The sequence below is a fragment of the Pyxicephalus adspersus genome, chromosome 11 (genome assembly GCF_032062135.1).
Source record: "Pyxicephalus adspersus chromosome 11, UCB_Pads_2.0, whole genome shotgun sequence".
Taxonomy (NCBI): domain Eukaryota; kingdom Metazoa; phylum Chordata; class Amphibia; order Anura; family Pyxicephalidae; genus Pyxicephalus; species Pyxicephalus adspersus.
Window position 1 is genome coordinate 14482356 of NC_092868.1, and position 22423 is coordinate 14504778.

Genomic DNA, 22423 nt, shown 5'->3' on the forward strand with positions numbered 1-22423 from the left:
ATTACAAGTGATTGGGCACATGAAAAATATATATATAGTGATGCTAGAAATCCAGTAAGCTCTTGATGAGAGCACAACAATGCCTATGCTGCATTGTCATAGCATGCCTGCATAGATAACATGACCTACATAACCACTTCTAGATATGAGGAGAGGGTGTAAATATGAAAAAAAAATCCTCTGCAGTTGACACAACCATGACTTAAACCCCATCTCTGAAATATTGGACCACCCAACCATGGCACAAAACTCACAATAGAAACACCCCCAAAGCCAAGCTTCATCCTTTTCTGAAAAGGCCCACAAGATGTCAAGAAGGGGCGGATAGGGACTGACCGGCAAGGATGGCTCTGCAGTTCCCACACAAGGAAGGAAACTGTCAAGGGACTTGGACAGTGTCTTTATGGGCCCTACCCTATTGGAGGATATGAACTGCAATGAGCTTTAATCGCTTTTCTAAATATCAAGATAGATTACATGTGTTACATAACTTCCATCACAGCATGCAAAGCTTGGCATCGGTGAATTGACACAACAACTTTTTAAATGTTTTTAATCCTGCTGGTACCACATTTTGTACAGTCTGTTTTCTGTGTAATTTTCTTACAACAAAAGAATTCATCAAACAATACAGATCTCATACAATACAGAAACTTTGCCATTACATAAAAAGCAATGTCTGGTGGCAAAAAGTCTCTGATCCTAAAAAGAATACATTTTAGATAATATACATAGCACCATAGAGATAAACAACCCATAATAAACACAAAAAGCTAACTAATGGGAGTGCATATTGAATAAAGGCAAATGATAAAATCTGGAAAAAAACAGGTCTGCACTGATGGTCATCAAAAGCTCTTTTACCTTTTAAAAATAGAGGTTGAAGACACATTACATAAAATTGGATGTCAACCTGCTTTAGAGACTAAGGCAAACTGGTGTGTTTATTCAAAATAGGGACTTGGGAGGGGATGATCATGTACAATAATAAAAAATTATATATAAAACCAGACAGCACCCAGTCAAAACATTTGACTGGGCAAAGCTGTAAATCCTGCAGTTTTTTTTCATCTAAGCTTTGGAATTACTAACAAGGAAGAAGAAAAAAAAAAAAAAAAAAAAAGGAATGATATTTTATTGGGAATTTCAGCTTTTCAATTGGACTCATCACTTGCAGAGGATGCAATGTCCAGATCTATTGACCCATTGCTTACGACGAGACGCAGTCTTTTGGAAGGGGTAAAAGGACTAAAGGTCACATTTTTTTTCTTGCCGTTATTAGTTAAAAATTCAGACTGTGGAGTGACTAACATGCTCTTGTCAGCAGCTCCTTTTATTAATGGCAAAGGACATGCTTGTGCTTCAGACACCCTCCTTCTGAGACTGTTGCTTAAACAACAAAGTTCTACATATGGCTTTAAAGACAACTTGGGATCCAAACGCATTTCAGCACTGAGCAGTTTATGAGGAGCAGAGTGACGCCTTTTAATTCTAATGCTTCTATGTATGCTTGTCATTTTCATGCGCCCATTGAAGTCTAGATGTGTTGTCCTCTTTTTATGAGAAGCGGTCCTTTTATTATGGCCTTTTGGATTCTTAAGCATTAAAGACCTGGATCGTGCAGAAAAAACTTTATTTCTATTTTTTCTTGCCCTAGGTTTCACATTTATATCATCTGAAGCTGATAAGGAGCGGCGTACATCCACGACCCTACTCACAGTAGCAGTTTCCATTACCTGATCATTTGTAATTCCAGTAAATGGCTTTTGATTGTGGCTACGCTCATGTTTTCTGACACTGGAATGGAAAGAGCTTGGTGTGCTTGAATATTCAGGGCCTGAAATTCTTGCTTTGCTCAAGTTGACAGTGATGTAATGTGTTAAACCAAGCTGTTTGGGGGACATTGAATCTGAAAATAATTTGAAGCTTGAATTATTGTTTGGATTCACAGTGTTTTCAGGTAACGATCCTGCAGGTGGAGAGCTATCCACCTCCTGCATTTGCGATACCACATTTGAACGCAATCTTTTAGAGTCTAAAGGAGAAACAAGCACATCCAACTCTGGTTGAACCATGCAGGCATCAGTGCCACTTGTATTCTGTTTGTCAGAGGATGAAATGGAAGTGGATGCACAGTTTTCAGCCTGCTCCGAGACATCAGCATCATGTTCATCCATACACAAGCTGGTACTGGCAGAAAGGCATTCAGGATGTAAACGTTCCTCCATCTCACTACGTTCATTAAAAAGTTCACAATTCATAGCAAGATCTTTGGCGTTTTGATCCAGGCCATTTGTTTGAGATGAATTGTGCAGGGCATTACCAGAACCCTGGGTGAACCTTAGCTTATCAGGACTTATACTTTGCCGTCTAAGTCTCACCACAGGTTCTTTACCCAATTTGCAACCATGAACTTCACTAGGTGTTCCCGTAGCTGAAAAGTACCGGCTACATTTAATAGAATTGTGCAGGTTTATGCGTATATCTTTCATAACAGTTCCTGGAGGCAATTCAGCCTTTACTGGCATTTGGGGCCTGTTGATAGGAGAGGACTGCACTCCATGGCAAGAGGGGGAACATGGAGATGAAGGTGGTGACCTGAGACTTGATGAAAAAGTGATATTCTTGCAGTGTTTAGGGCTCTTTTTGAGGCTTGGTGATGATCTACATCTTAGACCTGAAAACAAAACACAGTCATATGAGCAAAAATCTCAGTCACTATATCATGATACAGAGAGATGTAAGATTTGGACAAAATCACAGTTAAAATAAATAAATAAATTTTAAGAAACAAGTTACCAGTCACAGCTAATGATTAAGCAAAGTGTACGAAAGAGTATAGCAATTTATGCAGTATGTGCTGACAGAAAAGGTATGGTTCTGTTAAAAAGCAAGTTATAGTAAAGGTTCTCTAAACTTCAGCATAAGTACTACATGTGCAGTTAAATCTTTGACAAGTACCGCTTCAGCCAAAACGTTGGCACAAGGGGGACCTACACATTATTGGACAGACAGTTTTAAAGTCGCACTGCCTCTGGCAGCCTGCCTTTTGATCTCAAAGAGATCAATTGGCGGTAGAGAGGAGTCAGCATGGGCACTATGACAGGTGTGCGGCTTTGCAGACCCATAGGCAGCAAACTGTGTTGCAGTGTTACAATACTTCTGTGTCTCCCATCGTCATACTAGCCTTAAGCCACTTGTGCTACAATAGTAGCTCTGTTTCAGACCAGAAAGAATAGTCATGGCGCGCCGCGGCCCCCCCTTAGCGCGTCTTTGTATTTTTCTCTAAATATTTGTTTTGACACAAATATAGCAGCAGAGCGTTATACCAATTACAAATACCCCACAAGACCTGTCACTTTGGAGATGCCACAACTCACCCTGTCCATTCATCAAGAATTTGCCCCGACTTAAATTTTTCCTGATTTCAGAACATCAAGAACTGTTTTCTCATTCCCCAACATATATCCCTCCTTGCTACTGTAATTACCCTACATTTATGTTACAAATAGATGTTTTTCAGGGTCAGTAGTTTTAGTATTGTTGATCAGTGCATATATTGCTGTACTGCAGTTAATACTTTCTTACTACAAGTGGAAACGTAGAGCAGCCAGCACACTAAAGTCTATGCCTTAAACACCAACTAGTCTGATAAAACAAATTAATTATCCGGCAAGCATGACTTCATTATGCCAGCCAAAGGTTTTACTAGCGCCAGCCACCTAACACCGATTACAAAGGGATACAGATGATGCCATCATCATCTCTAACTACTATATCACCGTTTGAGGAATACCCTTTAACATGTCCTTTGTATTTTTCCCTAAATATTTGTTTTGGCAAAAAGATAGCAGCAGAGCAGTATAACATTTACAAACTTACTTGAGACACGCTTTCTTTTACGGGGACTGCCATGCTGGCTTTGTTTGTCGCTTTGACCTTGCAACCTTTGCAGGCGACCATCTGTTTCTCTGAGCTGGTATTTCTCCGATGAGGTAGATTCACGGGGATCCTCCTTCTGCAGTCTAAAAGCCCCCTCCCCTTTTCTGAAATGCACATGCATGCAAAATTTTATTAATAGAAGCTTTTGCACAACTAAAGCCAACTATACACACACTTGCATGTGTGGAACACATGGAACACATCCAAAAATCAGTATCTCCTAGATTGTAAGCTCTTCAGGGCAGGGTTCTCCCCTCCTCCTGTGTCAGTATGTGTCATTTGCAACCCCCAAAAGCAGTAAACACCAAGCCACACACGGGGTAGCAAAAAAAAATAAATAAATAAAAATCCCACCTGCTCCCCTACAGCGAACCCCGGCCAGCTTCTGCATCACATCCTCGGCTTGATCAATGTGATGCGGGAATCGTTGGTACGCTGGTGAGGCATGGCCTGGCGGAAAATTTCAAAGCAGATTACACTGTAATCTGCTTTTATATTTTTGATCACAGTAATAGTTATAAAAAAATAAATCCAAAAGTTTATCTATTATTGTACCCTTGTTTGGACCAATTTACATTTTTAATGAAATTATTAAATTTATATATTTTTTTTAATATAATTAATGATTTGTGTTTCAAACTTTATCATACCTGGGAGTTATTCCTAGGAATTACACGCCTGAAATATTAAACAAAATTTCCACGAAAAAACAATGTACCAATTTTTACATAAAAATACTGACATTAGACCATCAGGGGGGTTAATGGATAGCACTGCGTAACATGTTTGCCACTATTAAACAGGATTTCTTTGGGGGGGAAAAAAAAAAAAAAAAAAATTCTGACCATAAGAACATGCAGAAAAACAGTAGACTCATGTAATAATTTGTTTTTCGACTATACCTGCCAGCCTAAACTCACTCTGAATGGCAAGGAGTCTGTACACAAAACCTTTCTATACCTTTATGGTACTTTCAACCACTCTTTTTATTGTGCAATTAACATAAAAAAATTCATATTTTGTATAACATACAAGGTAATTTATTATCATTCCTATTGCAGTTAAATGCCCTGAGAAACCGTTTTATAACTATTTAATTGCAGCATCAACTTTGTGCATATTTCCTATGCTGTTATCTGGTGCCACCATTTAGAATTTTACCTATTAAAGTTTGGTGCTAAAAATATATAGCCAAGTCTATGTTTTTAGACTTCCTTATTTAGGAAAAAAAAAAAAAAAAAAAAAAAAAAAAAGGTTCAGTAAACTCGAGCTACACAGAGACCAGCAGAGAGTTTACTGCTCCTAAAACATTTGCTCAGGCGAGACACTGAAAGTAGATAATGAAAGGGGGTGGCAACATGTAGTATACTACTGAATGCCTTAAAATTGACAACACTGGGTACCGAAAAACTTTGCCTAACCAGAATATCGTTTCCTGCATGTGTAATTGCCTCACAAGTTCTCATGGGTATCTGCATTGAGATTTTAGACATCCCCTACAAGCTGAATTTTTAGCTTTTTTTATAAACCACTATTTAAAGGAATGAAGATGTGGCACCCTACTTAGAATGAGCCAGGTGGTTATGGAAGGCTTGAAGAGGATTTGATAGAACAGCTTTTTTTTCCCCAGACGAGAAGGACACGATTTTGCAACAAAGGTTTCTTAGAGTTCTTGAAATGTACACAACCACCCAGAGAGGATTTCACATCCCCCCCCCCCCCCCCTTCAATTTGTATTGTTTTGCAATATATCTGCATGCCAAGATCATTTAAAAAAATAAAAAGTGGAATGTAAAAATTTAACAGGGAATAGTTAAAATAAACATCCCTTTTCAACCTCACCTTTCACAAGTGCAGCATTCACACAACTCATTCTTCTCTCCGAAAAAACTGTCTCCGTAGAAGCAGGTGATTTCCTCGTCCGGCTTAATGTCCCTGAGAACTTTTACACAAGCTGTATTTCCTTCTGTTGGCACAAACTGAACCAGAAAAGATAAACTTTGGTAGGAGCCCTCCTAGTAAGCATTCAAAAATCAAGCAAAAATGCACTTAAAATTGTATTGGGGTGCCCCCAATAGCAGAAATTTTATTCTAACTTTAGAATTATAATTCAAAAAAAAAAAAACGTCTTTAATTATTACCATTGGGCATTTATTTCAGCCATGTCCACACATGATGCTCATCTGCCAGAAGTAAGACGGAAGCCTGGCCATTGAATGCGGCTTATTTAGGGCATGAACAGAGTTCAGCCAACCTTTCACCTTATTACGCAAGATTGTTAACAGTGCTTAAGAGACCACAGACAGGCTTGTCCCGTTTTACAGTATTCACACCAAGCCCAAACTATCCTGGATTTAACCATCTAAAAGGTCATAATTTTCACATGAGCTTTGGTGTGTTCTTTCTATTTATTATGTGGAGCATAAAATAGGTTAGCAGAACACCAATAGCGGAAATGCTAGTTAAAACCAGGTCCAAATAAAACCAACCAGCATTTTACAATACACAAATCTGCTTGTAAAATGAACCCCCCGTGAATTTACCTACAAAAGCATAATTCCAGGGACCAGCATTCCTAAAAACCTAGCAGTATATTTATACATTATAAATTACAGCACAATAGGCAGATTTTGATTCCTGTCAATCCATTAATAATTTGTCTTTAATAAACGGGTATTTTACCAGAAAAATAAAAGCATTAAATAATGGATGGTTCCAAAGCCAACACTTTGTAAATCTGACCACTATAGATTTACTTGAAAAAGTGTACATAGAGAGTGGATGCCTAGAAGCTGTGGGCTAAGTACTCAGTCAAGAACCATGCCACAGTATGGTGCCATTATAAAATCAAAACTAGTCATATCTCTTAAAAACACAAGACATCAAACAAGTAATGTGAATTTACCTTGCAGTTGGGCCGACAGTCTTATGTCCACAGGAATAATGAAAAATAAAAACAGGGGAAAAAAACAAATTCAAACACAAGCAATTAAAAACCAGAATCAAACAGAACTAAGCAAATAAAATGACAGACTTAAAACCCAAGCTATACACACCATCCATCTTTGCTACATACAGCTGGATCGTAAGAAATGTATTTATGGAGATCATCTAACAAAGTCACAGGCTACACTACAAGACAATTGCAGTAGCCATAGCAAATAGTCTTGCCATTTACTTACCTGACTTCTCTGTTCTGCCAAGACATGACTAAATACTATGGGCCAGTAAGCAGTTTATGAAATTAAACCTGTATTTAAATATTTGAATGTAAATTGCTACCTAAACACACCCCATAAGATGTGCTCTTACTTGTATTAGCCAGAAAAGCTTCTTAAGCCATTTCATTTTACTTTTTTACCTCTGCCCTACTTTTAACAAATTAAGGCAAAGCTTAATTGCTTGCTATCCCCTGTTCAATAATTTTTCCAATCCACGTGCTCTGAATGGACTTGAGGCAATGACCCCAGTTTACAAGAGTTTAGCTCACCAAACATCAAATTTGGGACCCTCATAAGCAGCTCAAGGATCCTCTCTCTTTGCAGTCGATACTTTTATTTTGGCATATTTTGCAAAAAATAACACTTCAGCCACCTAGATGCTTTTGTTGGTTAAGCTATACAAAATTCATATTTGACTACAATAATACAACATACATTTTATTGGAGCTTTTTTTGCACGATAAACAACTTATCGGCCAACATGTGAGTTTATCTTATATACTTATTATTTTCAATATATAATTTATACAAGGGTTGAGACCTATATTCCTTATCTCTAATTCCTATTACATGGTTACTCTGTATAAATGTTATGTTTTTTGGGAACCAATACTGTTAATTTCTACTCACTATGTATACTATATGACTAACAGTGCTATATGAATATTTTTATGTTACTATGTGTTTAGTTATTCTCTGTATTAATATTATGATCATCATCATGATTGTCTACAGCAGAGATGCACACACTTTTTTTGGCTTGCAAGCTACTTTTAAAATGATTAAGTCAAAACGATCTAGCAACAATTAAAACTGGGACTTAACTCCGGTTTGTGGTGGTAGAGTCTATTTTAAAAGGCAGAGCTCCGCTATCTACTCGTGTTCCCTTTGCTAACTACCGGTAGATCGCAATCCACCTGTTGGGCACCCCTGATCTACAGTATACTTCAGTGTACCACCAAATGTTACAATACCCCTGAGAAAGCATAACACATCGGGTACTTTCTGGAACGTTTGTCTACCACAGACCAATGTTGACTGTATAATGCAACCTTGGGATGGCCTGACAATAGGATCACTTGCAATGTTTAAGGAAGAATGTTTAAGGGATGAGTGATTTATATTGTATTTCTGAGAAAGTCTTTATTTTATTAACACTTATATCTACCCTAGTGTGACCCAGCTGTCTTTTTTTTTTACTTATATTTCTATAATTCGGGGTTGGCAAGTATATTTATGCCTAATTTGTTGAGAGAACTTTTACTGGTTTTTGTTTTGTTTTTCTGTTGCAAGTTTGTACTGAAGTCATGAAGTGAAATGACAGGTATATACATTTTGGTAACATCAAGAACATGGTATACTACACAACCAGAAACCTGGGAAGCATGAATCTGTATATTTTCTAAATATTTAATGATACTTTCAAAGCAACAACATGTTATGCAAATATTGTGTTGTATACTTGTTTTAATATTTGTAAATAAAAATTAAATTTTTAAATATATTTTATGATTTAATATATTATACTAAACATACATATATGAGTGTAAGCAAGAAGGTTTACCATGATTTATAAAAGCAGCTGGCCCCAGCCAAAGCTGTGCACACTTCTTCCTGGTGGAGTACATAACACTGAAGTCATTCTCACCAAAGCGAAGGAGGCTCTCATCAGCTTTAGTTAACTCGGCTATACAGCCAACAAGAAGAGCGATTTTCTCATTCTTTGCCCTGAAAAATAATACACAGCAGGTAAAAAGAATCAAAGCAAAATTGTTGCATATTAAACAGCATGTATATGAAATAAAAGACACCAGTAAAATAAAGTTTTTATTCATCCTTGTTTGAAGTCCGATTTAGAGATTACATTAGATGTGTGCTGATATGTCAATTTAAACCCTGAGGATGGTTTCTAGTACCTTGTTCAATCCATACCATGAATAATATACAGCAGTTCTTAAAGCAAGAGGGAGCTAAACCTAGTACTAGCAAGGTATATTAAAAGAAAAAACATGACCAATGAGTGTAGTTTAGAAGAAAAATAATATTGCTGTTATTTCAAATTTGGAAAATTGGAGCGACTGACCACAACATTTACAAGATCACATTGTGTTGCTAGTATGCATTTCACGTATTTGAGGATATTTAAATGTAGGTAAACACTATCCACAACAGCCATACCCAATAGGAAGCACATCCAATGTGGTCCATGCCACAGATGAGTTAGTGTTGCTGTATGGGGCATGACCTTTCAATTTCAGGCCCCTAAGGTCATACTAACTTCCTACCCTTCATGTTCTGCTGTATATTATACAAAGCATCACCAGCACACTTCTGCTATTTTAGTCTCTACAGTAACACATCTTTCCATGTTCAGCCCGTTTATTCAACTGGCACACTTTGTTGGTTGCCATTATAAACCCTTTAACCTACTCACCAAGGTTTTGTCGCAACTACTTTGGCTCCATTTGTTTCCAAAGAGTACCGATTACAAGGCAAGATCGTGAAGCCACTTTCCGGCAGAAACATCCGCAGGTACCGAAATATCTGAAAGTGAATTTTCAAGAGTGATTTTACCAGGTTAGGAAAAATACAGTTACATTTTGGCTTTACCCCTCTCGACCACTGGCCATTAAGGCCTAATGTTCAGTCCAAATTCTGCACCAACCTTACGAGTCAGTTACTAGGGCAGTCTTTCAAACAAAATACAGCTATCCCTTTTGGCCCAGACACCCTTTTCACAGATAGATGATACTTTTCATGACAATGGTTTCTCGGTTTGTTTACATTTGGCACAGTTTTAATTTAGTCTGCAAATTACAACAGCTTTATAGCTCAGTGGAGGACAGCATTGGATGTAAACAGAGGAACTAATCTCAGAATGAAATCTATGGAAGGGCGAGTTCATTTAGGACAAGGGACAGATGAGGTCACTGCATTTTGTTCGAAAAATCAGCTTTCCTAAAAAGCCAGTTTCAAAATTAGGCAAAGGGTTGTGACTTTGTTTTACTAGCTTTCGTCACTCAGTATTCCTTACAATGTTTGTTTCTAATGACACAACACAAATTCCTAAGACATGCTACTGGGAAATATTGCTGCCCTGTGTTCATAGTGGCTGGGTCTGTACAACTGCCCAGTAAAGATTTTAATTCAGACCGCAGATTTCAAAGCCCGAAATTTAGCGCCTATTGGATATTTTGATAACTGACACACATTGGAAAATGTCAAGACTTGACAATGTAATGTAGACAGAGCATGACTGTCAGAAGAGCTGTACATCGCTTTCTAAAAACAGCAGATAAGCAACATCTACATGCATTATTGAGCACTCATGATTGAAAGTAGGGGACAGTATGGTGTTGGGTGTTTTCTAGCAAGGAAATAAGGTTGGGACCATCTTACCTGCAGCATTTTTCAAGGAACAATGAAAAAAACTCCAAGTGCGGTGGAAAACCAGGATAAATGTTTTCAGTCTAGTAGAGGAGCCTGTATAACTGTGCAAGACTAAGGGTAAGGCTGGATATCAGCTTTAACCATTTCCCAAAGGAAGGCTTGTGTTAAATGCTGTTCAATTAAAACTTTAACCAAACATACCAATGTTCTCCGTAGTTTTAATGCTAAACTTAAGACCTAATAATAGCTTATTACAAGTGCAGCACTAAAAAAAGGCCAAGATGGCACCATCTCCAGAAGGATAATTGGTTTAGTTCCACTTCTAACACTAGCTTGAAGTTTGTGTGTCCATTTCCCAACACTTTTAGAGCCAATATTAATGGGCTTTTGTTTTCTTGAACTGTTTTTTGCATACAAGAATCCTGGTTGAAGCAGATAAATGTAGGTGCACCCCAGGTCAAAACACCCATGTCAAATTCTGACCGAATTCTGATCAGAAGTGTTTTTTAAATTGATGTTAAACCGATCTATTTACACCAATCCATATTATGATCTTAATAGTAAAAGATAAAAGTATGGAGCACAGGTAAACACATGCTCCTATAGCATATGCATACATATCTATGTGTACATGTACCATAAACATGCTTTCGGAAGAAATACAAAAAAAAAAAAGTCCATTTACATGTGCCTTCAGTGTGGCTTCCTGCTGTGGGATTCGGTTTTTGAGGTAATGATTAGCCCCTGTTATAAGGGCACGGAATGCTGCCTCCAGGTCTCTCTTCTTACGGAATGTGTGCAGTGCCTCTCGCAAATGATGTTGCCTCCTTATAGAAGGTAGCAGACTACGAGAAAAAAAAAAACATTAACAGTTAATAAAACCATAATATATTTCTTTTCACTTACACTTCGTGGATAAACATTAGCAGAATCTGGAAAAAAAAAAAAAAAAAAAAAAAACTTTATTTACCTGGAGGAATATTTACAGGGCCACACAGAATGTCATTAATAAATTAAAGGCTTTGAGTGAATTGTGTAAAGTTGTAGCAGCTGATAGCAAGTTACTAAGGAATTAATAAAAACTGGTCACCACCATTTCAATTACATGTTAGGCTCTTGTGTGGAGGTCATAAAAAAGTATTATATAAAAAAGCACAAACTGGCACCTAAAGGAGACGGACATCAGTGCTTTTCCCCCAGACTTCAAAAAGCTTTAAAATTCTATTGTGATAGTGGGACTGTACAATCTTTACGTAGGATACTCATAACTCTTATGCATCCTGTATCACATTTAAAGATCACCACAGGAACTACTTTATTCTTTCGCCAGGAATTGGAAGCAAACACGTACCAAAGCAGATTATCTGCACCTTAATCCTCACTCTTTCCTGCTTTTTTTATAAAGCACTTGTAGCTCGTTTTAAGTATATTAAGCAGTCAACCAAATAAAATGACAAAAACTGGACCAGGACTGGGAGGAGCTGCATTGTTTTGTGCACTGGTGTGCTCCGTCTCTTATGCAAGAGGAAAGGATGGTCAGCCTATGACATACTGTGCAGATAGCAAAAAGCAAATCAGAGGTGCTGTGTGCGGCAAACTGTACATACAGCACCATTCTGCTAATGGAGAAGAGAGGGGGAGAAGAACTGAGCAGCACCCCCGTGCTCTCTCCCCTTCACTTGCATTACGATCGCTCGTCGTCCGTGGATTTGCCAGGACGATCGTTCGGACCGTGAGCACTGTACAAACATGCCAGATTCTTGTCCAATATCGGCCCTGGGCCGATTATCGGACGAGGACCATTGAACATGTGTATGTAGCCTTATTCCTCAGATTAAAGATCTAGCTCACACCCCCTTATCTATTCAGTTTTTGTGTCTAGACATTGAAGTTCCAATAGGTGCGTCACAGATTTATCCAAGTATGGAGATCTGACACCAAAACAAATTTCACAAGTCTGGAGCACACTAGAGATTCACATAAAATAAAGAGACTGGGATCAAACAAAGAGCTAATAGAATATATGAAAGGCATAGCAGACGGCTCACCCAACGTTCATTTTGTGTGTTCGGAATGCCAGGAGGGGATCAAGCACCAAGCTGGTTGCCAGGTCATCATTCTCACAAAGTTCTTTTGCAGTCAGTCGATTGGAACCCATGTTATTGTTGGGCTTTGTATCATGCTGTTATTACCTATTTATTGTAAAAGAATGAGAAAAGGAGAAAGAATAAAAAGGGATTAATACATAAGGTCTATATAATAAAGCCATTATGAAAAAAAAAGATACAACGGTCACATTAGATCTTTCTATTCACTATTATTGGTAGTAGATTGTATCTTATTTCAAAATTACTTGTTTCACACCATGTTTACTGACTTCAGTTTTCTTTCTTGCACTTTTTAAAAGCAGAACTAAAGTTCCACTTTAGAAATCTGTGATCAGGTACGAGCGGACAAGGTCCAAACTTAAAGACAGGCGAGTGTATTTAAAATACACAAGGATAAGGCAGCTTAGGATTGTTTTTTTTAGTGTTTAGTTCTGCTTTAATGACTCCTCACACACCCAAAAACATTTGGTCAGAGCACACAGGGTTTTATGTAGAACTTTTAGGGGTGCATGGTCCTTAATAGACAACTGCACAGACCTCCCCATACAGTGTCCATGGCACCCTGTACTTATAGTACATACATGGGAGTGGGTTTACCTAGCTAAGGATTTGTATTAATGACCAGCCAGTCCTGAGGTTAATGCTTCCGTCACCCTTAAAGGGCTTTCCACTCCTATTTCTATTTATTCCACCTCCGCATGTAATGATCATTATGTCTGTACCATGTATGGACTATTTACGGCACTACAGAGTATGTTCCCACTATATAAATTATTATTCATAATAATCCATCCACAACCAGTTTGGGGGGCTGCCATTATGTTACTGCATATACATAACACCGCCTGGTCCTCTCTTGGCTCCCAGCCTGTAACTGAAAAGCGACTTTCATTAGTCACTGAATATATGGCAGGTGCTATAGAAAAGAAAAGGTTAGATTTCACCCCCACTTTGCATGAGGTATGACCCTTATACATTCTAGCAACGTCTAAAAAAGTTCAAGCTTAGCCCTCGATATAAATATAGATTTTATTTTAGACAATACAAGTCTCAATGGTAATCTTACGATGCATTTGCAAGATTATACTTTATTTGAGGGTAAGGGTAAACAGCTTGTGTTTTTTTTTTTCTTGCCGTTACTTCCCCTTTAAAACTCTGGGGTTTCAATTAAATCCAAACACCCTCTGCATCTCATTAGAAACATCTCATTATAAATAGATAGCTCAGTGGGCTACATAATCACGATTACACCTGCTGCTGTGCTAAAATCCTCTAGGAATCCATACACACTGCTACACGTGAGGATCAGGAATGTTTTATATATGTAATTAGACCTCAGATCATCTTACATAGCAATTAATTTGTGTAACGCCATACTCTTCTATAGGAAGGCAAATCACTGTGGTATTTAGGTTGCTTTTTGCAACGTATAAAATAAACAAAAGCACTACATTATCCTAAGTAACTGCATACAATACAAAGGCCGTGTCATGGATTTACAAATACATTCACTGTGATAGGATGGTTTTATCACAGAGATGGATATTTGCATAGAGTATACATAACTATCTGCTTTGTGTCCATTTATCACTGTGGTCAATGAACCATATGCAGAGGAAATAAAAAAGGGAAAAGCTTTCCCTATGCAGATTCACTCAACACTTCAAGGCAAATCAGACAAAAAGTGCAGGGAGATCAATAGGCACAAACTACAAAAAACAACAAATTATCTGTAGTCTTAGCTCTTCGGTCCAGGGTCCTCTCCTCCTCCCGTGTCATTTGTAACCCCAATTTAATGTACAGCGCTGTGTATTATGTTGGCGCTATAAAAATCCTGTTTATTAACAATAATATAGTGCCAAGGCATAGAACAAATAAAGAATACACTTATCCAATCCAAATGTAGGCAGCAGTTGCTCAATAATGAGTAGCACCAAAAAAGCAAAGAATAAGATCTATTCACAAAATCAAAGTGATTAAAACTATTCTGTTATTTGACAGATATTCTATGGTGCAGTCATGTGCTGTAGGGTATTTATGGAAAGACTGCCCAAGCACCATTGTTTTTAGGCACTGGTTGTACCCTTGAGCCCAGACTGCAGCAAAAAGCATTCAGATTGTCTCTATTACACTCCAAAGAGCCACAGAAAAATAGCAGATAGAAGAAATCTCTAGCTTCTGTCTGCGCTATACATTCTGGTGTCTTTAGCCCCATTCCTGTATACTGTCTATTAGGCAATCACTCAGGTCCTAAACTACAGATAAAAAAAAATGCAAACAAGTGTTGAATTAGCCATCAGGAACAATTTTTTTTTCTTTGATATACATACTGGTATGCTGTAGAATACCCCATTCCTAGTATTTTAATGTACTTTCGTCCATTAATAATTTTGTAAAGAACTGAATACACGTGGAAAGTGGTTAATGTTGATAGCCATGTAAAGCAAATACATAAACCCTGCTGGCACTGGTCTGTGTAAACACTACGAGCAGCAGTTCCTGCAATATGTACACTTTTGCAGTACCTGGCAAAGCAAGCGTGCAAGGGAGTAGGATGCTCTATACTACATCTAAGAACAGCCAAGATTAGTGCACCCCATGGAGCACTGCATGGGGGAATAAACAAACCAAAACTGCAGCTTGAAGGATTTCAGCCTCTACCCTAACAGCAGCATTAAGCATGCAACATGTAGGGTGGTGTCAGAAACAGCCAAAGGGAGGGGGAGCCAAGACTAATTGCCTATAGCCCTTACTAGATACATTTAAAAGGTTAAGCCCATATGGCAAATGACATCTTGTAAATAAAGTAAAAAAAAAAAAAAAAAAAAAAAAAGCTACAAATGCCACACAATTTTAATTGGCAGATCAGCTGCAGTGCCACCATGGCTGTATTGCTGGGATTTCTGGGCCATACAAGTGGTTATTGCATTATTCATTACCCATCAATATAATCAGTATTTTCAACAAGAAGTTCTGTAGCCATATGAAAAATAAGGACTGCAAACTGACCACAACTAAACACGGACATACAATATCAACATGGGCTGCATAGGAGCCCATATTGATTTTGTATGTCTTTGTTTAAAGATGTGTAGCGGGTCTTCATAATCCATGGTGCTTTTTTAGAATCTGCATACTACTCATGTCAGTTTTTAGCCCTACCCAAGCAGCTTGTAATCCAATGCCTTATCAGTAACACAGAATCTGCACCAAAGGGTCAATTTATTAGAGTTAAGAGCCATTTCACATGTGTTTCAGTGATGTGCATGGGGGTACCTTTCTGAATGAGCAACAAGACATTAAAAGTAGAGGGAAATGCAGCTAAGCTATAGCATATTACAACCAGCGGATACTGAACCACTTCAGTCCATTGTGGTTTGCTGCATTAAAAGATTTGTGCACTGAAGGCATGAAAACAAAAGGGAAGCTGACAGAGCCCACTCAGATACAGGGGTGTATATAGAGCCAGGTAAGATCCTAATGCTATACTGTATATTCCAGCTAAGCCCATATACCAGTATGATACATGGGTCTATATAGAGCCAGGTGAGAATCAAACTGATTCTAATGCTATTTTGTAAATTCCAGCTAAGCCCATATACCGGTATGATACAGGGGTGACCTTCTGATCGAGCTGCTTCAATATTACCCAGTCTGACATTGTACCGGCTTGTGTGGTCCCCAAACCCGGACACAGGAAGCCTTTTTTATAGCAATGTTTATACCAATGCCATGCAGCTATATAGATGTGTAAAAATGAGGTCACTGGATTGTAATATGCAACTATATATTGGTTGGGATGACTGCTAAGAACATGAGGTCAACAGATGACAACCAATGCACCCAGTGCTCCCCCATGCACACCCCAGAAGCACCACGGCACACCCAGTGCCCCCCTTCCTTGTAATACTACAGCACAACAATTGCACGCCCCCCTTGGAATACTATGGTGAACCCAGTGCACCCCCCATCCCTCAATACCACTGGGCACCCAGATACCCATCCCAGCAATAGCATGGTGCATCCAGTACTTTCCACCATCAACACCATTAGGTACATTGCGCCCCCTCCCAGCATTATATGGGCCCCATGCAAATTCCAAAATGTAATAATGATGACCCCCACAATATTACCCAGGGACTGCAATACCATAGGGCATCAGTGTCCTCCTCAAACAATGCCATGCCCCCCTCACACACAATGAATCCCGTGCATTATTATTAGGGACATTACCCCCTTCCCTCCCCAGGACCACCATGTGGCCCCAGTACCTCCCCAGCAACACCATTGTTGCCCTTGCAGCGATGTGGGGACCCCAGCATGCATTACACCCAGGCTGGCAGAGCTGCAGGGGCACAATACGGTGCTAGTACCAGCCTGCGTGCTGTGCCAGGCTTTCTATTATCACCATTCACCTCACTTGGGGAGATCCCTGCTGCCAGGAAACCCCTTCCCTCCCGTGGCCGGCAGCTCACGTTTCCGCTCCCACAATCCTTTGCGAGGCGTCCTTAACCTGAGCTGACCGAGCAATGTTTAGTCCATGCTAAATCCAAATGCATGTGTCTTACCGAACCTCAGTGCTGGCCCAAAGTCTTCCACTCGTAATTCACCGCCCGCTTCCGCCCTCCTCCGCCTATTCCTTTTTTAATATTTTTTGTCTATTATCGAGTCCCTCCTAGATTAAGCTAAACCACCGTTCCCATTGGAAGAGAGCGTCATGACCTCCCTTTATCATAGGTAAACGTCACCGCCAATCAAAGCAATCTTGAGAATTTCATTGGTAGATGCATGCGCCTGTCTATAAACCAATCAGCGTAGTCCACCCTCCGAAATGTGTGACGTAGTCAGGTCTGTGCAGAGGGTGGCTATGCGGCAAATGATAACAATGTACCCGGCTAAATGTCAGCCATGTGCGGCATGAGAGCTGGGGAAACCTCCATGACTGAAGGAATACTCAATAATGGCTGTATATGTACACAGGGCCACTATTAGAAATATGTGCTATTTACTATCACATTGTGGTAATGTTTATGTCTTGGGTTATGGCAGCCCATTAACCTTATTAAATTGTCTATGCACCAGAACCAGAAGCTGTTCTTGACGCAGCACACCACAATGCGCAGTGATAGCGGTCCAACACACACACTTCCAATGACAATATAGCAGAACTAAACCCCACAACACTCAGCTGTCCCATTCCCTGGCAGGGCGCGGCCATCCTCTTTCTTCGCTTGCTCTTTGCAATCATGGCTAATCTTTATTGGCCGAGCCGGGATGGTGTAACCTTACTTTCATTCCAGGCATGCGCAGAGGAAGCTGAGAATGTTTCCTAGCCAGGCCCGAGGAGAGGGGGGTGCAGCCGGTACATCGTTCCAGGGCCTATGAAGTTTAACCTCCCTAGCGTTCTAATGCTGGCTGTACTTCCATTCAAAAAGCGTTACATTTTTTGCATGGAAATTTATCTGTTAGAAAATAGTGAAATGTAATATACCTGTACAGAAACATGTATAATATATACATAATATAATTTTATATATATAATATATATATAATATATTATTAATATATATATTATATTATATATATATATATATATATAATATATATTATTTGAATTTCCCGCTGCTCCTCCCGCCTGCACTGACCTCACTGGGAAACGCTGGAGATCGGAGTAGAAGGACGTGTCCCCAGGACCTGCAGGGACCAGCAGGACGCAGGGGGGCGACAACAGAACAAGGTTAACGTTTTTTTTCAAGTGACTCTGGATTACCACTTTTTGCAGGTAAAATTCACCCCGAGTCACACTCTGGATTACCGCTAGGGGGATTAAGATGCCCACCGCTTCTCATAATTTTTATCATAATTTAAACATTTATTTATTTAATTCATTTAATTTTAATTGTATTGCAAGATCGCGAAGCGTTAAGTGAGCGAGAAGCAATAGAAGGCCGCGACAATAACAAAAAATGGTGCATTCAAAATTCAACAAACAAAAACTTGTGAAAGTTAGTGTCAAGGAGTGTTCTCACGTTTTCATTCCTACCTTCAAACCTATTGCTTGGATTACTCCTTCTTGCTTTCCCGACGAATCCCCGGAGGAAGAAGAAAACGGGACATGAGCCACACTGTTTCATCGTGGACTGCAACAAAGACATTACAGGACAGTGAAGCAAGACATAATTCCACAGGTAAAGTTCCTGTAAGTGCTGTAATTGTATCATAAAGCACCCACTGACTTCACATGCCTTTTTGTCTACATTATTGAGAGATTCGAGACTATAAACGGCTTGACAATTAGCAGACTTTATTATTACATTTATACCTATACATACTTATCTAAATGTATCAATGTAATCTATAATTGTAAAAAATAAATAATAATATACACACATACATGTGTATAGAATTTTGCATAAGGGCCCACACACCCTCTTTGTACCGGGGCCCGGATTTTCTCTCGGCAGCCCTGATCCTAGCAACCAAAGCTGACACTGCACATGCGCTGTTCAACTTTTTCACCTGACACCAGGAGCGATCAGGCAGAAACGAGGGAAAAAAAGACGCCGCCTTTCCCTTTCTGCAATAATGACTTGCCTGATCATGGATTCCTCAAAGTGGAACTTTAATAAGAGCGCTTGTGGGAACAATGTCTGGGAGTTGGCAAGTGCTAGGTGGTCATGATGTTTGGCATTGTACAGGAAATGGCCAATAGCTCTTGGACCTTCTGTTGCTTGCTTCCTTCTGAAAAGGAATAAAGCTGCGTACACACTTCCAATTTTTATCGTTGATAAACGAACGACGCATGATCCTGCACGATATCTGCGAATGATCGTATGGCACCGATCAAAGATATTGTACACACGATAGATGCGATCGTTTGAACGATACAGGAAGTGACGTGCACCACAGGAAGTGAGCGAACGTTCGTTCACAGCGCATGCTCAGACCATGGACGATCACTGAACGACCGTACACACGATAGATGGTCAACGATCGTCGTCGAATCCGATCCGCCGGTCCGGTCGTTCATTTCCAACGACTATCCTCGTTCGTCGGCGTCATTGGTTACTTTTTTTACAAACGATTTTTGGCCAATCGGTCGTTCGTTCGTCGTTCATTTCCAACGATAAAAATTGGAAGTGTGTACACAGCTTAAAGCAGACTGGCAATAATGTCCTCTCCTGAAAACATTAGATATGTGGCTACATGCATGACGTGTTACATGCTCATCCCAGGATAGTGACAATATTCATAGTTTTAAAGTGCAGTAATGTTTTGAAGGGACAAGTGATGTCCTGCAATAAAACATACTTACCCGCATGTTCACAATGTTCATCTTGTAATACACTGAGTGAAAGATGCTGGGATGTGCTGGGTATCCTAACAGCTTAATTCTGAACAAAACCTAACTGGCATCAGAACTGACCTTTGTAAGCAGTACCCTTAAAAGTTGGAAAAAGGGCAAGGGACTAGTCAATGGTAATGTCTGCTACTTCTGTACCAGGCCCTGCTCAGAAGTCTTGAGTCTTGCATTGCTGGAACTTCCATGGGGGAGGGAAGAGTTTACCTAATATGGGGCCCAGAAATTTCTGATGGTCCTGCAGACACAGAAATGTCTAGACACCTTCACAACCCAGAAATTGCATTGCTAATTGCCAAGGCAATTTAAGACAAAAAGTGCATAAGGTAGTGTTTTATATATATATATATATATATATATATATATATATATATATATAGCTGTGCATTGTCTGTTGTTCACACTACAATAATTGTGACAGTGGATAGTTGTCTATCATTTGTTGTCATTTGGTGCAAGGGTGGAATGGCTCAAAACAGTGCAGCACTAGCAACATATATGTAATCAGCACTGTTATCCAACTGCATGATGGCCATGTAATGTTATTGTGTAAAGAACCCTGCTATTATGCAGCTGGTTAGTTTCTAAGTACACATGCATGTACTAATTAATTATCATAGTATCTTATCTGCTGGACCTAAATTATAAAGACCGAGTTACTGGGAGGGGTGAAGAGGAGTTTCTTCGCCCCCTTGTCAGTACTCTTGTGAACATCTGTCAGTTCTTCCATATGTATTGACAGCTATACTCCATACTGTATGCTATTCTAAATCTTAGTGACTTTGTTAGGTCCAGGCTGTCAAATAATCTGAGAATATGAATAGATTCTCTTAATAAAAGAAAAACAAAAAAAATATACAGTTGCTAAACTGATTGCTCCTTCTTTTCTGTACACTGGAAATAGATAGAGAACTGACTATTGGAACAGACCTACCTTAAAGAAGAACTTCAATAAGATGTTTAGAGACAGCTTGGTAAGCAGAGTTAGTCAAGCCAATGAATATTTTGGTCAAAGGTACTTGTGTTAGGGTGAAAAGTACATTATAGTGTATTAATTGCAGTAGTCTGTTAAGCACAAGTGCAGTGGTTGGGGGTGTGCAATGCTCAGAGTTCAGGGGTCAGGATTATGCAATGCACATAGTGTAGGTTCAGGAGTATGTAACACACAAAGTGATTTATGGTGTTGTAACTCACAGTGGGGAAATGTTGCTGTAGTAAGCATTTGTGGTGTTGGGACCAATGGAAGCCAGAAGGGGATGCATAGCATAAGCCTTGTGTGCCCAATGCACAGATAACACAGATCAAAATGTAGAGAGCAGGGTCCAGGAATACCTGTGAAAACATGTCCTACAAGAACAAAAGGTGTTTTTTGTGTGTCAGAGGTACTTTTGTTTAATAATCACTGTCACTTTCAATTTGTCCACAAGGTGGTGCTGTGTTTGTTTTTTTTCCAATAATAACTGCATGCTATCATAAACATAAACATTGTAACATATTGTATTACATTTCAGTTAGTTGTGAATTGAATACAATATGTTACAATGTTTACATGTGATTAGTAACCTGTAGGCTGTGCACAAAACCATGAGGTCTGTAAAACACCTAAAAAAAACCTACCTATGCATATGCATGTTATTTACCAAACCCTTATCCCATGTCCTGGCTCTGGTAAGGTTGATTCAGGGTAAACAGGCCATAACTATAGACAACACCAAGGCTGCCTACACACGTGCAATAATTTATGTTGGAAAAGAACGATCCATGACAGATCGTTCCATAATTGTTAAGAAAAAAGTGCACAACGACTGGTCAACGACACTGACGAACGAGGAATCTTGCTGGAAACGAATGACCATTCCGGCAGACCTGATTGGGTGATGATCTTTCATAATTTATTGTGTGTATGGTCATTCAGTGATCGTGGATTGTTCTGTGATACACATTCTTCTGTACATGCCACTTCCTGCATCGTTTGTATCTAGTGTGTACATTATTGGTGGATTATATTATTATTATTATTATTATTAAACAGGATTTATATAGCGCCAACATATTACGCAGCGCTGTACATTAAATAGGGATTGCAAATGACAGACTAATACAGACAGTGATACAGGAGGAGAAGACCCTGCCCCGAAGAGCTTACAATCTAGTAGGTGGGGGAATTTCACACACAAAGGATGTGGGATATGTAGTGTGGGAAGTAGTGATGGTTTCAAATGACAGAAGAAGCCGGGTAGGCAAGTTTGAAAAAATGGGTTTTGAGTGCTCTTTTAAATGAGCAGAAAGTAGGAGCAAGCCGAATAGGACGAGGAAGACCATTCCAAAGAGTTGGAGCAGCTCTAGAAAAGTCTTGTATTCGTGCGTGTGATGAGGTTATGAGTGAGGAAGTCAGTAGTAGG

At 39.2% G+C, this 22423-nt stretch overlaps 1 protein-coding gene across 5 annotated transcripts; it reads right to left on the reverse strand.

The window, feature by feature from the left end:
• Positions 1-536: 536 nt before the first annotated feature.
• Positions 537-18724, reverse strand: LOC140340423 (histone-lysine N-methyltransferase KMT5C-like). 5 transcript variants are annotated; one of them, XM_072425615.1, is made up of 9 exons: positions 18705-18724; positions 12602-12745; positions 11239-11398; positions 9598-9707; positions 8728-8891; positions 6848-6867; positions 5785-5921; positions 3883-4046; positions 537-2677 (listed from the first exon to the last, which is right to left on the reverse strand). In XM_072425615.1, exons 2-9 carry the CDS (start codon positions 12709-12711, stop codon positions 1155-1157), a joined length of 2388 nt encoding a protein of 795 aa, XP_072281716.1. In that variant the 5' UTR covers positions 12712-12745; positions 18705-18724; the 3' UTR covers positions 537-1154. The 5 variants fall into 5 exon arrangements, with proteins under 5 accessions (XP_072281716.1, XP_072281712.1, XP_072281715.1 ...); XM_072425611.1 differs by lacking the exon at positions 18705-18724 and adding an exon at positions 17230-17316; XM_072425614.1 differs by lacking the exon at positions 18705-18724 and adding an exon at positions 17235-17302.
• Positions 18725-22423: the final 3699 nt, after the last annotated feature.

Bases quoted from the DNA above. Each gene is read 5' to 3' on its own strand.
- LOC140340423 (XM_072425615.1), bottom strand. From the start codon at position 12,711: ATGGGTTCCAATCGACTGACTGCAAAAGAACTTTGTGAGAATGATGAC. The intron at 8,892-9,597 runs GTGAGTAGGTTA...ATTATTTTTCAG, and splicing joins GTAGTTGCGACAAAACCTTG to GGCAAAGAATGAGAAAATCG. The intron at 2,678-3,882 runs GTAAGTTTGTAA...TTTTGTTTTCAG, and splicing joins TAAAAGAAAGCGTGTCTCAA to GTCTAAGATGTAGATCATCA.